General features: G+C 42.2%; 1 protein-coding gene across 9 annotated transcripts in view; it reads left to right on the top strand.

The window, feature by feature from the left end:
• ARHGEF12 (Rho guanine nucleotide exchange factor 12) overlaps positions 1-26,692 on the top strand; it is a 213,876-nt gene that overhangs the window by 179,042 nt on the left and 8,142 nt on the right. For all 9 annotated transcript variants that reach the window (XM_056541899.1, XM_056541904.1, XM_056541903.1 and 6 more), the window contains 8 exons: positions 1,781-1,856; positions 4,621-4,788; positions 7,470-7,557; positions 13,002-13,097; positions 13,704-13,783; positions 21,149-21,313; positions 22,643-23,005; positions 23,086-23,327. In XM_056541899.1, coding sequence (XP_056397874.1) covers positions 1,781-1,856; positions 4,621-4,788; positions 7,470-7,557; positions 13,002-13,097; positions 13,704-13,783; positions 21,149-21,313; positions 22,643-23,005; positions 23,086-23,327 — 1,278 coding nt within the window. The remainder of the gene's footprint in view (positions 1-1,780; positions 1,857-4,620; positions 4,789-7,469; positions 7,558-13,001; positions 13,098-13,703; positions 13,784-21,148; positions 21,314-22,642; positions 23,006-23,085; positions 23,328-26,692) is intronic.

Here is a 26,692-nt window from a genome sequence, read left to right as displayed (position 1 = left end):
CTTAACTTCAGAAGCTAATAAGTACTGAAAGGATTAAGATTTTTTAATAGAAGTAATTTACAGATCTGTTTAACTTTCTGGAGCCAGTTGATATATAAAAAAAATGTTTTTTCCAGGATAACCCCTTTAACTTTAATGGGTAGCAAAATTATCTGCAAAAAATATGCAGTTGATCCTGTACGTGCCCTTAACATATATTATTCTGTAAATTGCTGCAGCTTTTTAGTGCACAATCCTCTTCCCAGTGTTCACACAAAATATGAATGCTGTGAAGGTCCCAAATTTTACATATGCTGATCCATAAGTGGAATTTCATTATATGTTTTATGAGAATACTTAGAATAAACCTGAGTTCTGGGGATACAGAGAATGAGCTCTTGTCTGAACAGCAATATACCTTGTATGACTTTGATAGGAGATTGATGGAGGGAATCTGGCGACATTCAAAGCCTCTAGGTGAATTCAGCCAGCAACTATTTGTTTTCAGCAAGAAATGTCATTCATCAAGATAATGATCATAAATACAGCCAGCTGCAATAAAGGTGACAGGGCAGCTTTCATGGTCATGGGGCTAGCACAATTGGTTATCAGGGCTTTTGGAGTTAGTTTAGCAAAATATAAAAAATACCAATTACATTGTTCCCTCAAGTTACAATAATTATTGATTCTGGGCCGAACATTGTAGGTTGAAACCATAGTACGTTGAGACCATAACTCTATAAGAACCTGATAATTTGATTTCGAAGTAGGAAAAAGTGAAGAAAAAAGGAAAATAAGTAGATAACTAATAAAGATAAAGCAAAGCCTTACATATAAAAGAAAGATCTACTGGGAGCTGTAAATCACTGTCTATGTAGAGGCCAGGAGATTCTTCAAGGTCCTGTACAGTACACGCGATGTCCCAAAAAAGTAAAATGGAACCGCCCTCACCTGGTGTCCAAAGAAGCAGCTATTCATGGCACAGGTAAAGAGTAATACAGAACATATAGTACCCCTCTGAGCCATTGACAAGTTCTGCTTCTTGAGTATGTTTTAAATGGGCACTGTCGGCACAGGAGAGAGCACAGAGGAGTACTATCAGACAGGAGAGAGTACAGAAGAGTCCTATCAGACAGGAGAGAGTACAGAAGAGTCCTATCAGACAGGAGTGAGTACAGAGGAGTGCTATCAGACAAGAGAGAGCACAGAGGAGTGCTATCAGACAGGAGAGAGCACAGAGGAGTGCTATCAGACAGGAGAGAGAACTGAGGAGTGCTATCAGACAGGAGAGAGCACTGAGGAGTACTATCAGATAGGAGAAAGCACAGAGGAGTACTATCAGACAGGAGAGAGCACAGAGCAGTGCTATCAGACAGGAGAGAGTACAGAGGAGTGCTATCAGACAGGAGAGTGCACAGAGGAGTGCTATCAGACAGGAGAGTGTACAGAGGAGTCCTATCAGACAGGAGAGTGCACAGAGGAGTGCTATCAAACAGAAGAGAGTACAGAGAAGTACGATCGGACAGGAGAGCCATACTTACAGCGCACTCTTTGCTATGGCCTAACACAAAATTGCTATTGGGATATGAACTACACGATTATGAAAACAAATTTTAGATTTGCCCTTTATTGGTTATGTATGGGTCTACAAATAATGCTTTTTACCCGTATTGTAGTATGATAAATCATCCTGTCAATTAAAAAAAATAAATATATATATATATATATATATATATATATATATATAATATAATTTGTCATACAATATATCCCTTTCAATTCTATCATTTGTCTTGGGCAGAGTCTGGATTTAACAAAGAGGAAAATGTCTCACGAAGGGCCTTTGGCTTGGAAGGTGAATAGAGACAAGATAATCGGTAAGTCCAGTTTGACTAAATCTTTGGTAATGTTAATAAGTTTTTATTCTTTGCAATGTGTAGTACCATTGTTCTAAATGATAGTCATTGGTTACAACTAAAGCACATTGGGGGGGGTGATTCCTAAAACTTTTATTTATTTATTTTTTACACTAACTGGTCTAATTTGCATGTTTTATTTTTATTTTCTTTCTTTTGTCTATGTAGGCCACTTTACATACAGTGGTCATTAAAGAGGTATAACAGAACTTGTCCCCTATCCGCATGAGGTCAGACTGCTGGGACCCCTGTGATCTCCCGCCTGACACCCCGCTCTCATCATAAATAGAGGCGTGTCGACCACCACACCAAGATATTACCGACACACCCCCTCCATGTATCTCTATGGGGGAGCTCCAGATACAGCATTCAGGAATCTCCAGCTCTCCTGTAGAAATGCATGGAGGGGGCTTGTCGAGCACATCTTTGTGCCGCAGTGGACACCCTCCATTCATGCAAAGAGCCGGGACCCCCCCCCCCCACGAGCTGACACGTGCACATAGGGGATACATTTTATTATACTGGACTACTCCTTGAATTTATCATTTGCAGTTTCTGAATTCTAATGCAGTGGTTGTTAAAACCCAGAAACAGACCACCTTTAGTGCTGCTCTAGACTCTTGTTTTACGAAGTGAACAAATGTTGTTGTGAAGTCATTTTGTTAGTTTTGGTGGACACATATAATAAATGATACTTATATAAAGAATGAAGATGGCACTCACCAAGTAGCAGGACTATTTTCCATTTATTAATCAGACAGCAGGAGTCCAAGATGCAGATGGCCGACAAGCCCTTTCACACCACGCACGGTTAATAAATGGAAAATATTTTTTTTTCTTTATACACGAATCTTACCATTGCTACACTGGATAGATCACCACGGAAAAGTAGCTTATGTGGACGAGAAAGGTGAAACTGCTATGCAGCTACTGTCGCCCAGTGTGGATTATACATTTTGTGCATGTCCACCAAAAAAACTGCAACAAAAGTGACTTTAAAACTGGCATACAAAACAACTCCGTGATACATCTCCCTCCGTTGTTCTTTTTGACAGATATAAAGCCTAATTTTAGCAATAAGATCAGCTCTAGTGATAACTTGATGCAATAGAATTTCATAGATATATGAGACTAGTCTATAGATGGATCTATCCAATGTGTATAATTAATAAAATAAACAAAAATCTCCCCTCTTTTAGCCATGTGTTTAAGTTGCGGCTTCCATTTATAGGCATATCGGACCACTTTGACTTATAATGGGTTCTGTCCAAATTTTTGTTATTCTGACAAAAAGAATAGTATTGAATTTAAGGAAATTTGCAATGGAGACTTTAGTTGGTAAACAGTGGCCCAGGTATAGTCTTTGAGCTGTTAAAGCAATGTTTTTCAGACAGCGTGTCTCCAGTTGTCGCAAAACAGCTCCCAGCATACCCGCACAGCCAAAGACTTTCCGGGCATGCTGGGAGTTGTAGTTTTGCAACAGCTGGAGAGACCCTCTTTGGAAAACTCTGTGGGAAAGGGTTAAACAGTCATAGAAAAACATTGCTGCTTTCTTTCAAAAACCTCGCCACACCAGTATTCAGGTTGTTTGGGGTACTGCAGTACAGCCTCATTTACTACAATATACCGGAGCTGCAATTCTGGACATAACCCTTAGGCAAGGATTGATAGAGAATACGGCACTCTCTATGAGGGCGTGGGTGCACAGTTAGGGTACCAATCCGTGCAATACTTAAAGAAATAATAACCTAGTACTCCACTTGCGGTGAAAAATAGAGGTACATTTTTATTCATGCAATCCAAAAAATTATGTGACGTTTCGGTCAATAATGACCTTCCTCAGACCGGATTGCTGCGGAGGAGAAGAGTAATTAAGGAAAAACGGTATCAGATAACCGTGTGGCAGGTAAGTAGGTAGGGCGACTACAGTCGCCCTACCTACTTACCTGCCACACGGTTATCTGATACCGTTTTTCCTTAATTTCTCTTCTCCTCCGCAGCAATCTGGTCTGAGGAAGGTCATTAGAGATGAGCGAACTTACAGTAAATTCGATTCGTCACGAACTTCTCGGCTCGGCAGTTGATGACTTATCCTGCGTAAATTAGTTCAGCCTTCAGGTGCTCCGGTGGGCTGGAAAAGGTGGATACATTCCTAGGAAAGAGTCTCCTAGGACTGTATCCACCTTTTCCAGCCCACGGGAGCACCTGAAAGCTGAACTAATTTATGCAGGAAAAGTCATCAACTGCTGAGCCGAGAAGTTCGTGACAAATCGAATTAACTGTAAGTTCGCTCATCTCTAAAGGTCATTATTGACTGAAACCTCACATCATTTTTTGGATTGCAAGAATAAAAATGTACCTCTATTTTTTACCGCAAGTGGAGTGCTAGGTTATTATTTCCTTAGGCAAGGATGGCGCTATTTTTGCAAGCCCTTTTAATGGCCATTGTTTGGAACCGATTTTCCAGTTTTACCTTGCTTGCCCCAATCTTCAAGGTCAGCACGTCTTTGGACTAGAGTCATTAAATGTTATTACTGTTGTTTATTATCTGTGGACCAGTCCTGCGCTCGTGTGATTTCCCAGAATCGCTATCATTTTGTTATTTTGGCATTCAGGAATGACCAGTTACATAGTTTAATCTTGTTTCCTGGGGTGCGCTAAAGGTCATCCCGTGGCTATCCGGTAACATTATGAAGACATAAAGTCACATAAATCTCATTCACAGATCTGTACACGCTGCTGTTGGAAGATATTCTGGTTTTGCTACAGAGACAGGATGACAAATTGATACTTAGATGCCACAGTAAGATCCTGGCCACCACGTCAGACAGCAAACACATCTTCAGTCCTGTCATCAAGTTAAACACTGTGCTGGTCCGACAGGTAGCAACAGGTCAGTCAATGTTTTCTTTGGGTTTAATGGCTAAACGGCTAATATGCTGCAGATTTATATTCATATGTGTTACAGATTTTCAGCGCTTCATTTTACATATGCGACATTTTATATATCATAGTGTATTTTGTAGTGGATGTCTTGAATCCAGATTCTAGTGGGTCTTTTACTATACTGAGCATATTGCAAAGCCTGGTGGTGACCTAAACCTCTTTCCCCCTATTAAAAATTATATTTAGTCTGAATTAAAATGTCACCATAACTCTACTTTAATGCCTTCATCTGCAGTTACTTGGACTATTAAGCAACTCGATTAAATCGAATTTCCTGATTTTACTTTAAGCCCTATAGCTGCCAGTGTATCAGTGCTAGAGATGAGCGAACTTACAGTAAATTCGATTCGTCACGAACTTCTCGGCTCGGCAGTTGATGACTTATCCTGCGTAAATTAGTTCAGCTTTCAGGTGCTCCGGTGGGCTGAAAAAGGTGGATACAGTCCTAGGAGACTCTTTCCTAAGACTGTATCCACCTTTTCCAGCCCACCGGAGCACCTGAAAGCTGAACTAATTTATGCAGGGTAAGTCATCAACTGCCGAGCCGAGAAGTTCGTGACGAATCGAATTTACTGTAAGTTCACTCATCTCTAATCAGTGCCTGTGTCAACCTATATGAGAGTCCCATCCTGTAGTGATGGTGTTACTGAACAGGATCTGGTCGCTATCTCTGTACAAATGGCTCCTCCATGGAATTTATGGCTGTTCTCCCATTAGGACAACTCCTTTAATATATCCTTAGTATAGGTTAGATGTGTGGAGAGCTGCGGCAAAGAACAGGTGCCGCTTTGAAAGGATTCGGCGCAACTATTTACTGCTTGTATGTTGAAACCATTGTATGTTGAGACCATAACTCTATGGAAACCTGGTAATTGGTTCTGAAGCCCCAAAATATCATCCAAAAATAGGAAAAAGTGAAGATTTAAACAAAAATAAGTAGATAACTAATATAGATAAAGCCCTTAGATAAGTCCTTACTTATAAAGGTAAGAAAGAGCTGCTGGGAGCTGTAAATCACTGTCTATTTCAGTGTTTCCCAACCAAAGTGCCTCCAGCTGTTGCAAAACTACAACTCCCAGCATGCCCGGACAACCTTCGGCTGTCCGGGCATGCTGGGAGTTGTAGTTTTGCAAAAGCTGGAGGCACCCTAGTCTATGTAGAGGAAAGAAGCTTCTTCAGGGTCCTGTACAGTATACACAGTGTCCTAAAAAAAAAAAAAAGTAAAATGGAGCCACCCTCACCTGGTGTTCGAAGGAGCAGCTAACCCTGGCCCAGGTAAAGAGAACAGAACATGTAATACATCCCTGTACTATAGGGGGCGCTACCAGACACCAGTCAGTGCATGCACTTTAGGAATACAGGGGTTTTACCAGTGAAATGTCCATTCTGATTGGTCGGTTCTTCCAGCCCTTGACACGTTTCGCAGATTCCATAGCATTCTATGTTGAATCTGGTTTCAAGTTACAATGGTCCAGAAAAGACCATTGTATGTTGAAACTATTGTATCTTGAGGCCATTGTAAGTTGAGGGGTCCCTGTATTGGATAAACATATAGTAACATATGGTATGATATACTCTCACTAAATATTTTTTTCTTTAATTTTTTTTGTTTTTTTTTCTTTTCTTTAATATAGATAAATTAAGTATTTCTCTCAAATAATGTTAAGGCATGTCACTAGGATATTGCTTGACACTATGATTAGAGTCCGACTTCTGGGACCCCTACAAGTCATGAGAAAGAAGAGAGCAGGGTACCTTCAACCTAGTCCTTGCCCTTGGCTGTTACTTTGCAAAATAGAAATTGAATTAGGGCTGGGCGGTATAACGGTTCATACCGAATACCGACATTTTTGGGCTGCACGATATGAATTTTTCCCATACCGCAATACCGGTTTGGCCCCTCCCCCCTTGGGAATGAATTATCAGCCCAGCGCAGCGCTGTCCCCGCGTCGGGGAGCTAAACATATGTGACCCGCCAGCGCTGTTCTGCTCCCCCTGAATTAATTATCTGCCCAGCGGCCGGCAAGCACTGCCCTCCTCCTCTTTGTTGGGGGCCGCCGGTGATGGAACTCTATACTGTACGCCAGTGGTCTCCAACCTAAGGACCTCCAGCTGTTGCAAAACTACAACTCCCAGCATGCTGGGAGTTGTAGTTTTGCAACAGCTGGAGGTCCGCAGGTTGGAGACCACTGCTGTACGCTGTATCCCTATGCCCGGGCTGCAAAAGATAAAGAAAATTAACTTACCTACGTCGGTGAAAGAAATACTGTTATATACTGTGGAACCGCCATAAGTTACAAAAATACCTTGATACACATATTTGGTCATATTGCCCAGCTCTACATTGAATTGCTCTCACCCTTTGTTCTTGTGCATGTAAAAAAAACTATCCCCTATCCAAAGGATAGGGGATAAGTATCTGATCATGTGAGGTCCAACACCTGAGACCCCCCCCCCCCCCCGCGATCTCCAGTTGGCTGGCTTCAGTTCGTGTTGTAGACAGCACACGATCCATTTATTTCTAAGGGAACATTGAAGAAGGGCAGAGTACTGTGGGTTTGTGTCTGTATTATTCTAAGTTCATTCACGGTTCTTCTTTTCATAGTGTCTTCTCTTTTTCTTCTACAGACAACAAGGCTCTCTTTGTTATATCCATGTCAGACAATGGAGCACAAATCTATGAACTGATCGCGAACACCGTGTCAGAGAAAAATGTGTATGTTTTACTTCTCTTAACAATAAGCCATTGGCTTCTGTTCTTTATCACAGTAACTAATGCTTTGTATAAATTTGTGTTTGACTAATACTATGAAGCTGCTTGTTGTAAGAGTTTGCATGTAACGGGTAGGTTCCCCCACCTCGGAGGTAGATTGCAGGCAAGGGCCCTGATTTATCAATATGTGAGCCATTAAAACTGGAGAGATTCTCCCCACAGCAAAAAATCGCAGCTCAGCTTTCACTTTACCAGATCTAGTTAAGATATTAAGGCTGCGATGTGATTGGTTAAGAGAGAATCACTCCAAATTTTCTAGCTCACATTTTTGAATAATCAAGGCCCGTGTTTTCTAGCCAGAAAAACCCTCTACCCCCCCCCCCCCCCCACCCAGAGTGAAGCAGCAGTCAGACCTGTCATTTTTACACTAAAGATGGCCAACAGATTACTTCAGTCAGTCAACAAATCTCAGCCATTGGATCAGCTGTACGTTTTAAAGGACACTTTAACTACATTTCTACAGGCTTGTGCTGGCAGATGTAATGTTGAAAATACTTAGCTTTAGGGTACATTTACATGTACAGTATCCTGCGCATATTTGTTGTGCAGATTTTGAACCTGCAGATTTTATGCGACAGATTTCAATGTAAACTAAATGACTGAACATATAAAATCTGCAGGTTCAAAATCTGTGCATCAAATATGCGCAAAATACTGTACGTGTGAATGCACCCTGAGGGTACATTCACACGTGCAGGATTTTGCTACCCATTAACTTCAATGGGTAGCAAAATCATCTGCAGAAAATATGCAGCAAATCATGTATGTGTGAACTTAGCCTTAAAGTATGAATTCAACGTTGATCTCCCTTCCGTTCAGCACAGGTCAGTGGGGAGAGTCACAGTGCAGTTCCCAAGGCAACCATATGATGCCCACCGGGTTTTGAGTACAAGCACTTTGCTGATGAGCGGGACTCATGCATGTAACTTGCTGGGTTTTCTAGAAGTCAACTGTACCATCCAGAGTGAGCTGTGTCTCTCCACACACAACACTGGACTAACAACTCTAGTTCATTAAAGTGTATTAAGTTTCCTCCTCCATTCACATCCAAAGCTCAATCCAGAACTCATAGGGGACAGCCCCCTGTGGTTTCTCCCTGCTCCGCTCTTGATTTAATAGATCTCTCATTGTTTGGGTATGTGAAGATCAATTGAGGCTGACAGGGCTAGGTAAAGCTACCGGGGACCATCCTGATGACTTGTGGTTCGGGCATGAAGTGATGACAGGTTTTCTTTTAAAGTGTAGCCCCCACCTGCTTCTTTTTCAAATGATGATGTGGAACAAGGCACTTGGGACCGCCATAGTTATGATCATGGGAAGCCCATCAATCTAACAGTTATTGCTTATCCTGTGAATAGGTTAGGTGTATTCTTTGTAAGAAAATTCTTTCCAGAAACTATTGACAGTCGGCACATCAATTTTATATTTATATTCATATTTTCTAAGTGTAAAGTTCTTTACAACATTATGCCAACACAACTCCTTTATCACAAACAAGCTAAGTTGTGGGCCCATCAAGCCTTTCCTCAAACAGAAAAGCAAGAAGTTATCGCAACATTGATCAGAGAAGATATAATAGGAATAACTGGTTGTGAAGCTCCAGGGTAGTAGAAGAGCAAATGTAGCAGGCGTGTTCAAGCCCAGGTGTCTACTACACTTTTTCTTCTACTAGTCTATAGCTTCACAACCAGCTATTCCAATTACGTCTTCTTTGGTCAATATTCCAGTAATTTCTTGCTTATCTGTTTCAGTTAGGGCTTGTTGGGACCTTTAATTTTGCTTTTTAAAAATTAAAGGGGTAGGCCAGGGAGCTGAACTTTTTAGACACTTATTCCTTATCCACAGGAAAGAAGATAAGTGTGTGATCACAGGAGGGGCCCAATTGTTTGGACTTTGTGCATTCTCCTGTATGGGGCCCCGCTCAGCCAATCACTGGCCGCAGCGATGTTGCGCTATGGTGTGCCAACTATTTGTCTTTTAATCAGTTCTATAAAGAATTGTCTTGCAAAGAATATTTCTAATCCTATCATTGGATGAGTAATAACTGTTAGATTGCTGGGTCTTCCACCGATCATTACTATGGGGGTCCTAAGTAGAGTGGTGGTACTCTCGCTCAGCTGTCGGTCAGCCATGGTCAAGGGACGTACCACACAAGTCTACCTATGTGTGCTGCCTCCACCTCCTGCTTTCCAGAAACCATGTTACGCCCATCCACATGCTGGGAAGTTTTACAGCTCAACTCCATTTACTTCAATACAAGTCACAACCCATGGACAGGTTTTTGGAAGAAATTTTCTAATCCCAGACATTGCCTTTTAAGTAATGTTTTAAAATCAGTGTCAACAGTTGACTTTCACTTCAGATGTTATCAAAATTAAAAGGGAAAAAAAGAAAAAAGTGCAACTTTTATGTCAGTTTGTGTTAAAAGCGGAGTTGCATTTTAAGTGTCTCCCAACCTGTTATTTTGCGAGAATATAACCTTTGTGGTGTCAACAGATCAATAATTCGATTACAGGCTACCTAGGATAAAAGTCCTTGAATCTGCCATTAAATAAATTTTCAACATTTAGCAATATTTGACAGAGTAGAACTTCTCTTTTCAGTGTTCAGTGTTTTTCGTGAAGCAGTTGGGGGAGGGGGCTCAGATTCTAATTGTTCCTGTACTAAGGGTAAAACCTCCAGTCATCTGTTATGGGAAAAAAAAAAAGATTGTTCAACTAAATTAAGAAGACAAGTAACTGTCTAACAATACTATCACTGGTCCTCAAACTTGGGATGTGTTTGCTTTATCATACAGTGAAGTTTAGTTGTATTTATTTAAGTGGAGTTAAAGCTATTGAGATCAGAAATAAGGAATATGTTTTTTTCCCCCCCTTATAAGCAGTGCCATTGTTATACAGTGGCTGTGTCTGATACTGCAGTTGCAATAAAGTTGCCAAGGCAACCGTATGATGCCCAATGAGTTCTGTGTACAAGCCCTCGTGCATGTAACTTGCTGGGTGTCCTAGGAGTCAACTGTACCATCCTGTGAGAGCTTTGTCTCTCCGCACTCATTTTTGCAGACTGGGTGAAGAACAACACTGGACTAACAACTCTAGTTCTTTAAAGGGGTACTCCGCCCCTAGACGTCTTATTCCGTATCCAAAGGATAGGGGATATAATGTCTGATCGCGGGGGTCCTGCCGCTGGGGACCCCCGTGATCTCTGCAGCGGCACCCCAGACATTCGGCGCACGAAGCGAACTTCGCTCCCTGCCGGATGACTGGCGATGCGGGGCGGAGGGTCGTGATGTCACGATCATGCCCCGCTAATGATGTCACGGCCACGCCCCTTCAATGCAAGTCTATCGGACTCCTATAGACTTGCATTGAGGGGGCGTGGCTGTGACATCACGAGCCTCCAGCGCAACACATGACTCTGTAAACGAACGCCGGGTACAGCAGGGAGATCGCGGGGCTCCCCAGCGGCGGGACCCCTGTGATCAGACATCTTATCCTCTATCCTTTGGATAGGGGATAAGATGTCTATGGGCGGAGTACCCCTTTAAAGTGTATAAAGTTCACGCTTCCATTCACATCCAAAGCTCAATCCAGAACTCTGGTTTTCTGTTATCATGGCATTTCTCATAGGGGACAGTCCCCTGTTGTTTCTCCCTGCTCCACTAATCTTGATTTAATAGATCTATAATTGTTTGGGTATGTGAAGATCAATTGAGGCTGACAGGGCTGGGAAAAGCCGGTAGGGACCGTCCAATGAATTGTAGTTCAGGCATGAACCCCCTCCCCATACCTACTTCCTTTCGAAATGATGATGTGGACCAAGGCACTTGGCACCATTTTCTTCTAAAGGCAATACTTTGTAATATTACACTTCACAATCACATCAGTGATTACAGTCTGACCCATCTGCTACTGGGCTTAAGATGTTTGCGAATTGTAAATGACATTACCTCTTTTTTTCTCTCTAAAACTATTGTATCATTCCTTAAATTGGTAAAATCTCATCAATTAAACTACATAGATGCTGGATGTTTGGGAATTCTGGTTACAGAAATAAAAATGATTATTTAAAAAAAGAAAGAAAAAAAATCTTAGACTGGAACTCTCCTCAGATAACATCGTCTGCGTTGTACGTGTACCATTCTCTGGCCTTATCGCTCTCTTCCTGCATAAACGCTGAGGCCAGTGATACAGTGTAATGTGCACAATAAATAAGGATGTCCTCACCGCACTTGCTTTAGGGGACTCTGGAACAACAATGGTGCTGGTGGAGTGACATTGGATTTTGAAGTGAGTAGTTTGTTTGTTTTTTGTTTATTGACCTTGGTTCCAGTCAATTATTATTATTTTTTAATAAATACCTTTTCAACATGTAAAGCTTTAAAATCATCTCTAGAGGTGCGTACAGGTGTCCTGGTTTGCAAAGCAAGGTTTGGATAATAAAATAGGATTACTTATATAGAAAATTCTTCACTTTCAGTTTTTTCTTTTGGTAACTTGCACAGTTTTCCCCTTAAAAACTGGATCAAAACAGCTCGTATAAAAGCACCTGAGACTGTATAAAATGCCAACCTAAAGTCTGCTCCTATCTCTTTGTATTATAATCAAAGGCATCTCATAATTGCTTGTCTCTGCTCAGTCTGCTCCTTCTCGCTTGTGAAATTCCTCTTTATCTTGACTTTATTTTGCAACAGTTTTCTGGAAACAAATGTCTGAGTATCAGTTCTTCCTAGTTTATTGGATTATAGCTTAAAGCGGTACTCCGGTGAAAACCTTTTTTCTTTTAAATCAACTGGTGGCAGAAAGTTAAACATATTTGTAAATTACTTCTATTACAAAATCTTAATCCTTCCAGTACTTATTAGCTGCTGAATGCTACAGAGGAAATTCCTTTCTTTTTGGAACACTGATGACGTCACGAGCACAGTGCTCTCTGCTGACATCTCTGTCCGTTTTAGCAACCATGCATAGCAGATGTATGCTAAGGGCAGCATGGTGGCTCAGTGGTTAGCACTGCTGCCTTGCAGTGCAGGGGACTTGGGTTCAAATCTCACTAAGGGCAACAATAAATAAAGCGTTATTATTATTATAATAACGTCAGCAGAGAGAACTGTGCTCGTGATGTCATCAGAGAGCATTCCAAAAAGAAAAGAATTTCCGCTGTAGTATTCAGCAGCTAATAAGTACAGGAAGGATTAAGATTTTTTTATAGAAGTAATTTACAAATATGTTTAACTTTCTGCCACCAGTTGATTTAAAAGAAAAAAGGTTTTCACCGGAGTACCCCTTTAATAAAAAATAAAAAAAAAATACCAGAAGTAAATTTGATCTATGTCATAAAGTTCTCCTCTAAATGTCATGTTACAGTGTGGTCTCTGTCTTCTTTAGATGGCAGGATTTGATTACAAGAATGGCTGCTGCATCGAAAGAGGAGGATCCCAGACCAGCAATTCCACTACAGGTCACACCGGGGATTACAAATGAGTAAGTCATTTTCAGTGAAAGAGAACAGGTAGAACCAACATTGATATCTGGGAACTGCATAAGGAACATAGCAATTGCTTAAAGGGTACTCTGCTGGCCCAGCATTCAGGACATTTTGTTCCGAACGCTTGAAGCAAGCGGTGGGGGTCGTGACGTCGTTGCCAGGCCTTTGTGACGTCACGTCACGCCCCTTCAATGTAAGTCTATTGGAGGGGGCGTGGCGTTATGTCCAGCTGCGGTCAGACATCTTTTCCCCTATCCTTTGGTTAGGGGATAAGATGTCTAGGGGGGGGGCGTACCCCTTTATTGTAATGTTAATGTCAAAAAATGTCATAATTTTCACAAAGGTGGAAGCAAATTGAACAACAACTGCCTGCGCTGCCGGATAGCCGTTTATGCGACATACAAAAGCATTGTATGTTGATGCTGCCTTCAACATGCGATGGCCTCTGAAATTATCGGATGTCGGGGCCATTGTAGGTCGGGGGTCACTGTACAGTCAAAAAAACAAAATAGATATTAAGGAATTGTTGGGATTTTTGTGTTTTCTGTTAATGGCTGGGGGACTGTGTTACCTCTTTTAACATTTATCATACACAATCACAGAGAGGAACATGAAGATGGTGAGAAGCGGAAAAGTGAGCATGAGGATAAAGGAGGAGAAGCTCTTACGGGGCCTAATTCAGGTGGGTGAAAGGAGTTATGTCATTGTGGTCCAATAGTAGAAGGTATGTACCCAAGATGTCTGTCTGATGGTCATCTATTTATCGGGGTATACCACGCACCGGCCTATAACACGCACCCTCATTTTACCAAGGATATTTGGTTAAAAAAATTTTTTACCCAAATATCCATGGTAAAATGAGGGTGCGTGTGTGCGCGTGTATACCCCGATATACCCCCAGGAAAGGCAGGGGGAGAGAGGCCGTCGCTGCCCGCTTCTCTCCCCCTGCCTTTCCTGGGGTCTAGAGCGCTGCTGTCGGCCCTTCTCACCCCCTGGTTATCGGCGCCGCTGCCCGTTCTGTCCCCCTGACTATCGGTGCCGGCGCCGACAGCCAGGGGGAGAGAAGGGGCAGCGGCACCCATTGCCGACGCCGCTGCCCCGTTGCCTCCCCCCATCCCCGGTGGCATAATTACCTGAGTCGGGTCTGCGCTGCTGCAGGCCTCCGTCGTGCGTCCCCAGCGTCGTTGCTATGCACGGCGCGGCGCACTGACGTCATGCGCCGCGCCGTTCAGCGCATAGCAACGACGCCGGGAACGCACGCTGGGGGCCTGCAGCAGCGAGGACCCGACTCAGGTAATTATGCCACCGGGGATGGGGGGAGGCAACGGGGCAGCGGCGCCGCTGCAATGGGTGCCGCTGCCCCTTCTCTCCCCCTGGCTGTCGGCGCCGCTTCTCTCCCCCTGGCTATCGGCGCCGGCACCGATAGTCAGGGGGACAGAACGGGCAGCGGCGCCGATAACCAGGGGTGAGAAGGGCCGACAGCAGCGCTCTAGACCCCAGGAAAGGCAGGGGGAGAGAAGCGGGCAGCGACGGCCTCTCTCCCCCTGCCTTTCCTGGGGGGGTATCGGCGTATAACACGCACACAGACTTTAGGCTAAAAATTTTAGCCTAAAAAGTGCGTGTTATACGCCGATAAATACGGTATATAAATCTAATCCAAACCTTTATGCCATTACCTTTATGGTCATATGTATATAATGCTCCACTACAGTAGGAAAACTCCACATTGATTCATTTTATTCACCAGACAAAAGGTCAGGCAGCCTGTATACATTTTATATTTGCCCATATATTCACCCTAAAGTATGTAATGTGTATGCCAGCTTTAATGTGTTTGCTGTAAGAGAATAATGAGCCTGAAGCATACAGCCTGGTGTTCATTTGTTGATACAATAGGCTTTTTTTCCATTCGGCTTGGCTTCATCTGTGACTCTGCAAATTCGATTTCGTGCCATGTGTTTGTTTTATGTTACAACCAATTACGGCCACTTACAGTACTTGATACCTGTATATTATATAGAGAACCAGATATTTCCCTCATTCCATTTAGGAACAGATGTGCCTTTGTATATTATGGCAATGAGAGATGAGTATACATTATCATAGGGCTTAGCTTGGTATCCTTGGCTCCAGGTAGGAGTTAACATATGGCAACTGAATCGATCTGCTAATTCCAAAAGACATTATATTTGTCAATGATGTTCATATAAAACAAGCAATGTTCTATTTCACTGCGTTCATTCTGTGGCATACATTCATTGTGGAGCAATGATTTGCAGTACTAGATACCATTTATATTACAGGAAGATGATTTGGTGCATTGCTTGTGATAGGAATTCTTTTATGACACTTCTAATAAGCGAAGACATAGAATGTGTCCAATCAATAAAGCATTAACAGTGTCATTTTGTTAAAATGTCTTTCACCAGTGTTCCGCTGAGAGAGGGCATGTTGCTCTGTTGTTTAAGAGAACTTGAGAAGTTATGCATAAATAGATACTACACTTAAAAGAAATTGCATAAAAAAACTTTGTAATATATCTTATCAGAGTAAAATGCATCTTTCTCCACTTATTAGTCAACTTTCCCCTTTTCTCCCAAAACCACACATACACTCTGCAGAAACTGTTAAAAATCTACTCATTTAAGGTAGGGTCACACTTGACGCATACACAGCATATTTCATGCTGTGCAAAATCCGCTGCACATTGGGACATATGCTGCATGTTATTTTAACAGCAGAGACACAGGGCTACCCAGCAGCAGCTAGTGAGTTTTGGAGGTGGACCTGTCACGTCAGCCCTCTGGCCTCGCCACCAAACCATACTGCACACACAGGGCTGCCGCCATACTGCACACACAGGGCTGCCTGTGTGTCTGTTTATAGGAGAATACACAACAAATTTCCCTATTGACTCCCACCTAACATCTGGCTGCAGATTCTTTGGACAAAAAACCTACCATGCAGTAAGTATAGAATTTTTTGGGGTGTCTTTTTTTTTTTTATTTTATTTTTTTTTAACTTAAAGGGGTACTCCGCCCCTAGACATCTTATCCCCTATCCAAAGGATAGGGGATAAGATGTCAGATCGCCGGGGTCCCGCTGCTGGGGACCCCGGGGATCGCTGCTGCAGCACCGCGCTATCATTACTGCGCAGAGCGAGATCGCTCTGTACGTAATGACGGGCAATACAGGGGCCGGAGCATCGTTACGTCACGGCTCCGCCCCTCGTGACGTCACGGCCCGCCCCCGTCAATACAAGTCTATGGGAGGGGGCGTGGCGGTCGTCACGCCCCCTGCCATAGACTTGCATTAAGGGGACGGGCCGTGATGTCATGAGAGGCGGAGCCATGACGTCACGCTGCTCCGGCCCCTGTATCGCCCGTCATTACGTACAGAGCGAACTCGCTCTGTGCAGTAATGATGGCGGGGTGCTGCAGCGGCGATCCCCGGGGTCCCCAGCAGCGGCACCGCGGCGATCTAACATCTTATCCCCTATCCTTTGGATAGGGGATAAGATGCCAGCTGCGGTGTACCCCTTTAAATGATCTTCTTAACAAAAATCTTGTTAAGTAGATCAATTTCTTGACTAATATTTTAGTATTTACTGCCCCATTTGCTGCCATATTTATATTAAGCAGCCCTTGGGGCCAGCGGTAAACATCAGGATACTGTTGGTGCCAGTTTCTGTAAAGTGATCACTGTGGCGGCCCTATATAGCAGTGTTTCCCAACCAGGGTGCCTCCAGCTGTTCCATCTACAGACTTCGGCTGTCCGGGCATGCTGGGAGTTGTAGTTTTGCAACAGCTGGAGGCACCCTGGTTGGGAAACACTGTTCTATAGCAATGACTATGAGGAGATATGGCGTTGGCACATACAGCTTTTTCCAGGGCTGCCCACATCACATTACCCAGATAGCCAGTGTACTTTATTTTGTACTGTAATTTGCTAATGGCACCTATTTTTTCTAATAAAAGTTTTTATTGGTAGGTGACTAAGAACTGACTACTGGTGGTTTACCTAGTTCTTATAGTCCTTAGCAGTCCGGCCATCCTGGAAGTTAGTTTTTGAACAGCTGGAGGCACACTGGTTGGGAAACACGGGTCTAAAATGTATCCACTACTGGCCCTTCTGTTCTGTGTATAAACAGACGCAGTTCAGTTAATCCACACCACCAGTGCACCCATATTCCTGTATTGTATTAATCCACACCCCCAGTGCACCCATATTCCTGTATTGTATTAATCCACACCCCCAGTGCACCCATATTCCTGTATTGTATTAATCCACACCACCAGTGCACCCATATTCCTGTATTGTATTAATCCACACCACCAGTGCACCCATATTCCTGTATTGTATTAATCCACACCACCAGTGCACCCATATTCCTGTATTGTATTAATCCACACCACCAGTGCACCCATATTCCTGTATTGTATTAATCCACACCACCAGTGCACCCATATTCCTGTATTCTATTAATCCACACCACCAGTGCACCCATATTCCTGTATTGTATTAATCCACACCACCAGGGCACCCATATTCCTGTATTGTATTAATCCACACCACCAGTGCACCCATATTCCTGTATTCTATTAATCCACACCACCAGTGCACCCATATTCCTGTATTGTATTAATCCACACCCCCAGTGCACCCATATTCCTGTATTGTATTAATCCACACCACCAGTGCACCCATATTCCTGTATTGTATTAATCCACACCCCCCAGTGCACCCATATTCCTGTATTAATCCACACCACCATAGCCACACTGCTACAGGTCCATTATTTCAGCAAAGGGGGTTATCCCAAGAGGGTAACCTATGAAAATGTTGTCGATTTAAATTCAATCCAGAGTATTTTGGGATCCATAACTATAGTGCAGTGGTCTTCAACCTGCGGACCTCCAGATGTTGCTAAACTACAACTCCCAGCATGCCCGGAGAGCCGTTGGCTGTCCGGGCATGCTGGGAGTTGTAGTTTTGCAACATCTGGAGGTTCGCAGGTTGAAGACCACTGCTATAGTGAATACACCAAAAAGTGTGTGTGTATAATAATCTTTATATTGTGCCGACAGGTTCCACAGCACTTTGCTGTTTTAGGGGTCCAAATAAAGCCATGTTTCTGACACGACAATATTACACACTAAATATTCAAACGAGGGGCAAGGGTCCTGCTCCCAAGAGCTTACAGTCTATGGGGGAAATGTGTCATTGGCTCTGACTTTTCATTGCAACTTTTTCTTTAGATGCTTTTTCTAAAATTGTGTAGCTATGCCGTAGTCTGGTTAGCTTTATCTAGTGGTCATGAACTTTTTATGTCCGATTTGTCGCAAAGCCCTCAATTTGTCACAGATCTACACCAGTATGTATGTGTGCATGTGTGTGTGTATATATATATATATATATATATATATATATATATATATATATATATATATATATATGTGTGTGTGTGTGTGTACAGACCAAAAATTTGGATACACCTTCACATTAAGAGTTTTCTTTATTTTCATGACTATGAAAATTGTAGATTCACACTTATGGCATCAAAACTATGAATTAACACATGTGGAATTATATACATAACAAAAAAGTGTGAAAATATGTCATATTCTAGGTTCTAGCCACTTTTTGCTTTGATTACTGCTTTGCACACTCCTGGCATTCTCTTGTTGAGCTTCAAGAGGTAGTCACCTGAAATGGTCTTCCAACAGTCTTGAAGGAGTTCCCAGAGATGCTTAGCACTTGTTGGCCCTTTTTGCCTTCACTCTGCGGTCCAGCTCACCCCAAACCATCTCGATTGGGTTCAGGTCCGGTGACTGTGGAGGCCAGGTCATTTGGCGCAGCACCCCATCAACTCTCCTTCTTGGTCACATAGCCCTTACACAGCCTGGAGGTGTTTGGGGTCATTGTCCTGTTGAAAAATAAATGATGGTCCAACTAAACGCAAACTGGATGGAATAGCAGCCGCTGCAAGATGCTGTGGTAGCCATGCTGGTTCAGTATGCCTTCAATTTTTAATAAATCCCCAACAGTGTCACCAGCAAAGCACCCCCACACAATCACACCTCCTCCTCCACACCAGCACACCTGTGAAGTGAAAACCATTTCAGGTGACTACCTCTTGAATCCCAACAAGAGAATGCAAAGAGTGTGCAAAGCAGTAATCAAAGCAAAAGGTGGCTACTTTGAAGAACCTAGAATATGACATATTTTCAGTTGTTTCACACTTTTTTGTTATGTATATAATTCCACGTGTTAATTCATAGTTTTAATGCCTTCAATGTGAATTTACAATTTTCATAGTCATGAAAATAAAGAAAACTCTGAATGAGAAGGTGTGTTCAAACTTTTGGTCTGTACTCATATATATATATATATATATATATATATATATATATATATATATATATATATATATATTTTATATATATATATTTTATATATATATATATATATATATATATATATATATATATATATATTATAGTGTGTGTGTGTGTTTAACATTCTGAATTCCCACAAAAAGAACATCATCTTTCTCTGTGGCAATGCAAGAGAATGTAATTGTACCTGTGCTAAAAGATGCCGTCCTCATAAACACTGGGGATACACATACAAGCTCAAGCCCAGCATAATGCTACTCTCTGTCTGTAACCAGATTCAGAAGCAGAACCTTAGTTATAGTTTAATCTCCAGTGTGTTCTGTGTGGGATGTGGAGGCCTTTGATGTCCCAACACAATGATTGTAATATTGTGATAAATTGATAGTTTGGGTTGTTTACAGTCCCTTGTGATTCACGAAAGTCTAAATTGACTGGCAGGTTGTCCTTTTCAGAGGTTTTAGCTATACCCAATATGAGAGATCACTTATAATGTTGTCTGGCTTGCACTACCTGTTTCAGATTTTGGATTTTTAGATTGTACAAATTGGTTCCCTAACACAGACTAAGATGGTTCTCTGGATTGTTTCACCATCTCTTTTGTGACTGAACCACACATTTATTTAAAGGGTACCTCTAGTGTCTTTTTAGACAAATGACTATCATGCAGCACTCTGGTCAATTCAAATTTGGTGCATAAAGGGGGCGCCGATCTCTATGCTCCTGCAGCATATTGCACACAGTGTTACATTATAGTTGTTTTACAAAAAATTGACTACCGTATATACTCGAGTATAAGCAGAGTTTTTCAGCACGATTTTTCCCCCCCCCTCGGCTTATACTCGAGGGAACTCTCCGCCTGTCAATCCCTTCAATTCAGTGGTCTTCAACCTGTGGACCTCCAGATGTTGCAAAACTACAACTCCCAGCATGCCCGGACAGAAGAGGGCCTCCCAGTGAGAATGTACAGCCCGGAACGACTAACCCTACCCAGCCGATGGCTGTCCGGGCATGCTGTGAGTTGTAGTTTTGCAACATCTGGAGGTCCGCAGGTTAAAGACCACTGACTGGGGATTGACAGGCAGTGATGATGACGGGGGGGGGGGGAATAACGGGGTGATGATGATAGGGGTGAAAATGACGGGGTGATGATGATGGGGGTGAAAATGACGGGGTGAAAATTATGGGGTGATGATGACGGGGGTGAAAATGACAGGGTGATAATGACTGTGTTGATGATGGGGGTGTTAATTATGGGAGTCTGGATGATGACAGGGGTGATGATGTATTTCCCACCCTAGGCTTATAGTCGAGTCAATAACTTTTCCTGGCTTTTTGGGGTGAAATTAGGGGCCTCGGCTTATATTCGGGTCGGCTTATACTCGAGTATATACGGTAATAGATTAGAGGTAAAATTTAGAAATTCTTCACGATATATGATTTGTAGGATTATAGCTGCATGGATGAAATGGTGATAGTAAAGGGCATGATTGATGATACTAGTCACAGCACATTTGTTACAGATAGATACTGTATGTATGTAATGTGTGTTTGTGTATACTGCAGTGTTTTTAATAGTTAAGGGAATTATGCATTTCTTTTCTAACTGTGCTGTCTAAAATGAAATAGTTTTGACTTATTTTTGCTTACAGACAAGAATTCAGACCCCGAAGGTTCAGCAATGTCCCGTGAAGGTGGAGACAGCATTGTACAACCAGTGCAGAGTAATCTGCTGCCACCGACCTCTACCAGTCCTAGCCATACGCCCTATTACACTGCTGCAGAGCACACATGGGCACAAGATGCACTCAGAAACTGTAAGTAGGACTAAATGACAATTGGTGAGATTTATATAGCAAATGGGAAAGCAGTAACCCATTACAAGCAATGTATTTTTTATTATTAAAAGCTACAATCTCTTAACCTTTATTACTTTTTATCTTTTTCTTTGTACCAGTTTTGATAGTATTTTTTTTTATTGTATGAGTGTATAGAGCGCCATGACCCCTTTATTGCAGTACCTGGTACAGCATTGCCCATATTAATGTTTTTGTGTCTGGAACCGCAGATCAGCTCATTCAGGTGCATGGGCTGCACTACAGTGTGTGCCGCCGCCATTTAACTGATCACTGGGGAATGAAGGATCCCTGAAGGGTAGGTCACACGTGCTAAATTTTGGTTCGTATTTGCTGCTGCATATTTTCCTACTCATTAAAGTCAATGGTTAGCACAATCAGTTGCAAAAAATATGCAGCAAATATACAGCACGTGTGACCCTACTCTAAGGGTGTATTCACATATTTTATATTGCAGATTTAATGCTGTGTTTAGTCATTTAGTTTACGTTGGAATCTGCAGGATCAGTTATGTGCAGAATACTATGTGTGAATACACTCAGTTCACACGTCCTTATTTTTGCTGCAGCAGATTATACTGCCTATTGACTTTAATGGGTGACAAAATCTGCTGTAGCAAAAAACAAAAAAGGTAAAAAAAAAGACATTCACATGGGCGCAGCGTATTTACAGCAGATTTTACTAGTTTTATAGGTCTGCAGAAAATCTACAAATCTGCCACTAATGCGGATTTTCTCCTGTCCAGTTGAAGTAAATTGTAGCAAAATCTGCTGCAGATTTTCTGCAGCAAATAAACTAGGGAAAATCCACAAGAAATCTGCCCCTGTGAACAGACCCATATGTTGAATTTACACAAACAGCATATTTGATGCTGCAGATTTTAAGCTGAGTTCAGTCATTTTAGTATACTTTGAAATCTGCAACATCAAATCACATAAATGCACGATACTGTTCCTCTGACTAGACCCTTAACGTATATACACGTGACATATACATTGTGGAGATTACTGCAGCTTTTTTTTTGCGTTTTTTTTTTCCTCTTTTTTTTCAACAGGTGGTTTCAACGCTACACATGAACGCAAAATCTGCTCCCACCCCCAACATATATGACAAAGCCAAAGCCTGGCATTGTATTCATGTACACAGAAATATTACATAATTCTGCCATATACTGTACATTGTAATGCATGTACACACAATACATCCATATACTGTTCACAACATAATGCTTCCACATATGGTGTGTGTGTATGTATATTCATATTCATATTTTACCTTTGTTTCCTGCAGTGGAACTACTCCGCGAATTATTAATGCAACAGGTCAAGCTCCTTCAGAAAGAGGAAACTGAGAACTTCCAGCGTTTCTGCAGTCGGAGTGCCCAGCGGATGGCAGAGACTGACAGACAGTCCAGACCTGTGGGACACAACCACCAGAGGAAAAGAATCGAAAAGACTTGTGCAAATAAACAAACTTCTATACAGCAAAAGATTGAGAGGCGATCCTCCGAACTTGGTGATGTAGGCTCAGAAATGGCCGAAGAGGCTCCAGAAGATAGCGCAGAGCAGTTTTTTGATGCTCATGAACCTCAAAGCAATGAACAGTCAAAGAATTACTCTAAAGATTCGGAAGATATTCAGTATAGGATATCAGGTCGGTATCTGATGTATGCTTTTTAATTTTAATTGTAGCTGTGGTTGTTTAGATTTGTAATACTCTTTTCTTTATTGCAGGGAGATATCTGATACTGGAGGGCTATGGGAACATGCAAGAGAGTTCCACAGATGAAGACTTTGTTTACTCCGAATCCTCTACTCAATGCACATATACAGAGCAACAAGCAGGTTCCTCAAATCCAGCAGACAGGCTGAACCCGCCTGTAATCGGGCACCTTGAGCCCACGCCACCTTCAGAGATGTTTAAACAGATGTTGCATTATATTGAGAAGATTGAAACCGACTTGCAACAGCTCAAGGTGAGTAAATGGAATATGAAATGAAATAAATCCCCCTAACCTGGGCAAGTGATGGCATGTCGCTAGGATATGCCATCACCTCCTGTTTGGCAGGCGTCCAACTACTGGGCTGCTGCACCTTTACTATCTTTGCCTGAATACCTACACGTCAAGCTTATTGTGCAGGGAACTACAACATAATTGTATTCACTTGAGTTGTGCTGGGTCGCACTTATCACTTGGCACCTGGTAGCACTGCCATGCAGGAAAAAGGCCCAAGGGACCTCAGCATCTTCATTCTCAGGATTAATGTGGATACTGGAAATCAAATCCTTGCAATGCGTTCTATAAATTTGTCATATTTTAGCATTTTCCAGGTAAACTCTACATATTGTCTTCATTGTACTTTTCTAGAACCAACTTTAGCAAGCAATTACAGTGAAACATTCATGGATATGCAAAATGTATTGTCAGTGTGCACAAGGCCCTGTAAGTCATATTTAAGACCAGGTCCAGGAGGAAAGTGCCACCTCTCAACGCGCTCCCTGCATGCACAGTAGTGAAACCCACCACCATGTTTATGCATTGTAGATACACGTCATAACATTGTCAATATGAACAGATACAAATTCTTCAATATTGTACAAAAAAATTAGTAAAAGAAAATAGCATAAAAAAGTACCAGCTGTCCAGTAGGCATAAATGTGGAGATCTGTTATGTTAAGAATTTACAAAATGTCCATCTTTTTAAACTATCTTGAGAAACTAGTATTATATCTACTTTATATAAGCAGTCACAAAATTACCATAAAAATGCAGCTTTCATTTAGATCCTTGGATTTACATGTATCTCCTATGCACATATATACGGTGACAGGTTTTGTATCTTTTAAAGGGATTATCCAGGATTAGAAAAACAGGACCATCCATTTGTTCCAGAACAGCACCACAGCTGTCCTCAGGTTGTGTGTGGTATTGCAGCTTAGTTCCCTTGAAGTGAATGGAGCCAAACTGTAATACCACACAAAAGCTTAGGACAGGTATGGTGCTGTTTTTTGGAAGATGTTGGCTCTCTTTTTCTATTTCTACTAACCCCTTAAGGACCAGACCCATTTTGGCCTTAAGGGGGTACTCCAGCCCTAATACATCTTATCCCGTATCCATAAGATGCTGGGGACCCCTGCAAACTGTCATTCAGCACCCACCTTTGCAAGCTTTCCGCAGCGCTGGAGGCTCAGAGTGTGCAGTGTGACGATCACAGGGCCGGAGTATCCTGATGTCACGACTCCACCCCGTGTGACGTCAAACTGGGCGGAGTCGTGATGTCACGATACTCCGGCCCCGTGGTCGTCACTCTACACACTCGGAGCCTCCAGCGCTGCGGAAAGCTTTCAAAGGTGGGTGCTGAAAGACACATTGCAGGGGTCCCCAGCGGTGGGACCCTCGCGATCAGACATCTTATCCCCTATCCTTTGGAAAATGGATAAGATGTATTAGGGCCGCAGTACCCCTTTAAGGACCAGGCCAACTTTATTTTTGCACTTTCGTTTTTTCCTCCTTACCTTCTAGAAATAATAACTCTTTTATATTTCCATCCACAGACCCATATGAGGGCTTGTTTTTTGCGTCATCAATTTTACTTTGTAATGACATCACTCATTTTACCATAAAATGTATAGCGCAACAAAAAAATAATTATGTATGGAAAAAAACGCAATTTATGACATTTTGGAAGGTTTTGTTTTTACGTTGTACACTTTACGGTAAAAATTACATTTTTTTATTTTTATTCTGTGGGTCAATATGATTAAAATGACACCCATGATATATGCTTTTCTATTATTGTACCGCTTTAAAAAAAATCTCAAACTATTTTAACGAAATTTGTGTTTAAAATTGCCCTATTTTGACCACCTTTAACTTTCTCATTTTCCCTATAACAGGGCGTTATGAGGGCTCATTATTTGCACCGTGATCTTTTATTGGTTACCCTTACCACTTCTGCTTATATTTTACTTTTTAATCACTTTTTTTTTTTAAATAATCTTTTTTTTTTTTTTTTTTGGAATAAAATTGACAAAAAGCCGCAAGTCCAGACTTTTTTTTTCTTAAGTTTGTCATTCACTATACGGTAAAATTAACATTATGTTTTGATAGTTAAGACATATTTACACATTCGGCAATACCAAATATGTTTATACATTTTTTTTACGCTTTTTGGAGGTAAAATGGGAAAAAGGGGCATTTACATTTTTATTGGGGGAAGGGATTTTTCACATTTTTTAAACTTTTTTTTTTTATTTATCCATTTTTTGTAACTTTCTTTTACTTGCACTTTGAGGTGGTCCCGCCTACTAGATTTAAATATTTATAAGCGCTGGTCACGTGATTACTCAGTAGGCATGAGCGCTCACGTCACTGGCGCTTATGAATATTTGAATCCAGCCGGCGGGCCCGCCTCAAAGCGCAAGTCAGCGCTGGAAGAGGGGGACCTTTGGAGGATCGGGGTTCCGGGCTGCAGGTAGGTACAGCAGTCCGAGACCCTGCATTGGTGTCCTGTTTATCTGCAATATAACACGGTGTATCAGGTTATAGTGCGGGTGAACGGGTAACCGTTTTCCTTTAAGTGCCGCAGTGCCACAAATGCTGTGATCTGTGTTGATCACAACATTTGAGGGGTTAATGGCGGATATCAACGGGATCGCTGATGTCTGCCATTACCAGCGGGTCCCTGGCTGCTGATAGCAGCCGGAACCTGCCATGCATGACACGAGCACCGCTCCGGTGCTTGCGGTTATTACAGAGCATAAATGTACGTCATGGTGCGCTAAGTACCACGGCACCATGACGTACATTTACGTCCATTTTCGTTAATGGGTTAAAGGAGGGGCCAAACACTAAAATGTTACAGAGAGCATGTTAAGATGCAGCACCTCCATCCTGGATAGGAACTCTGCTCATGGAAGCAGACCTTAGAAAAGCTCACTACGTGGCTAAAATATGTATTTTGTATATCCATGTGGTTGGTTCAATGTAGTTGTTGGTCAAAGTAAAGTACATTAAAGAGAGTGATCATTTACCTGGATTGTTTAAAAGTATGGACTTTGGAGGGTTGAGGCAAGCCCAGTGTATGTACACACGTGACAGCACAATACAGTGGTCCCTCAACATACGATGGTAATCCGTTCCAAATGGACCATCGTTTGTTGAAACCATCGTATGTTGAGGGATCCGTGCAATGTAAAGTATAGGACAGTGGTCTACAACCTGCGGACCTCCACTCCAGATGTTGCAAAACTACAACACCCAGCATGCCCGGACAGCTGTTGGCTGTCCGGGCATGCTGGGAGTTGTAGTTTTGCAACATCTGGAGGTCCGCAGGTTGA

Source organism: Hyla sarda, chromosome 10 (assembly GCF_029499605.1).
Source record: "Hyla sarda isolate aHylSar1 chromosome 10, aHylSar1.hap1, whole genome shotgun sequence".
NCBI lineage: Eukaryota > Metazoa > Chordata > Amphibia > Anura > Hylidae > Hyla > Hyla sarda.
This window is presented reverse-complemented; position numbering and strand designations above follow the sequence as displayed.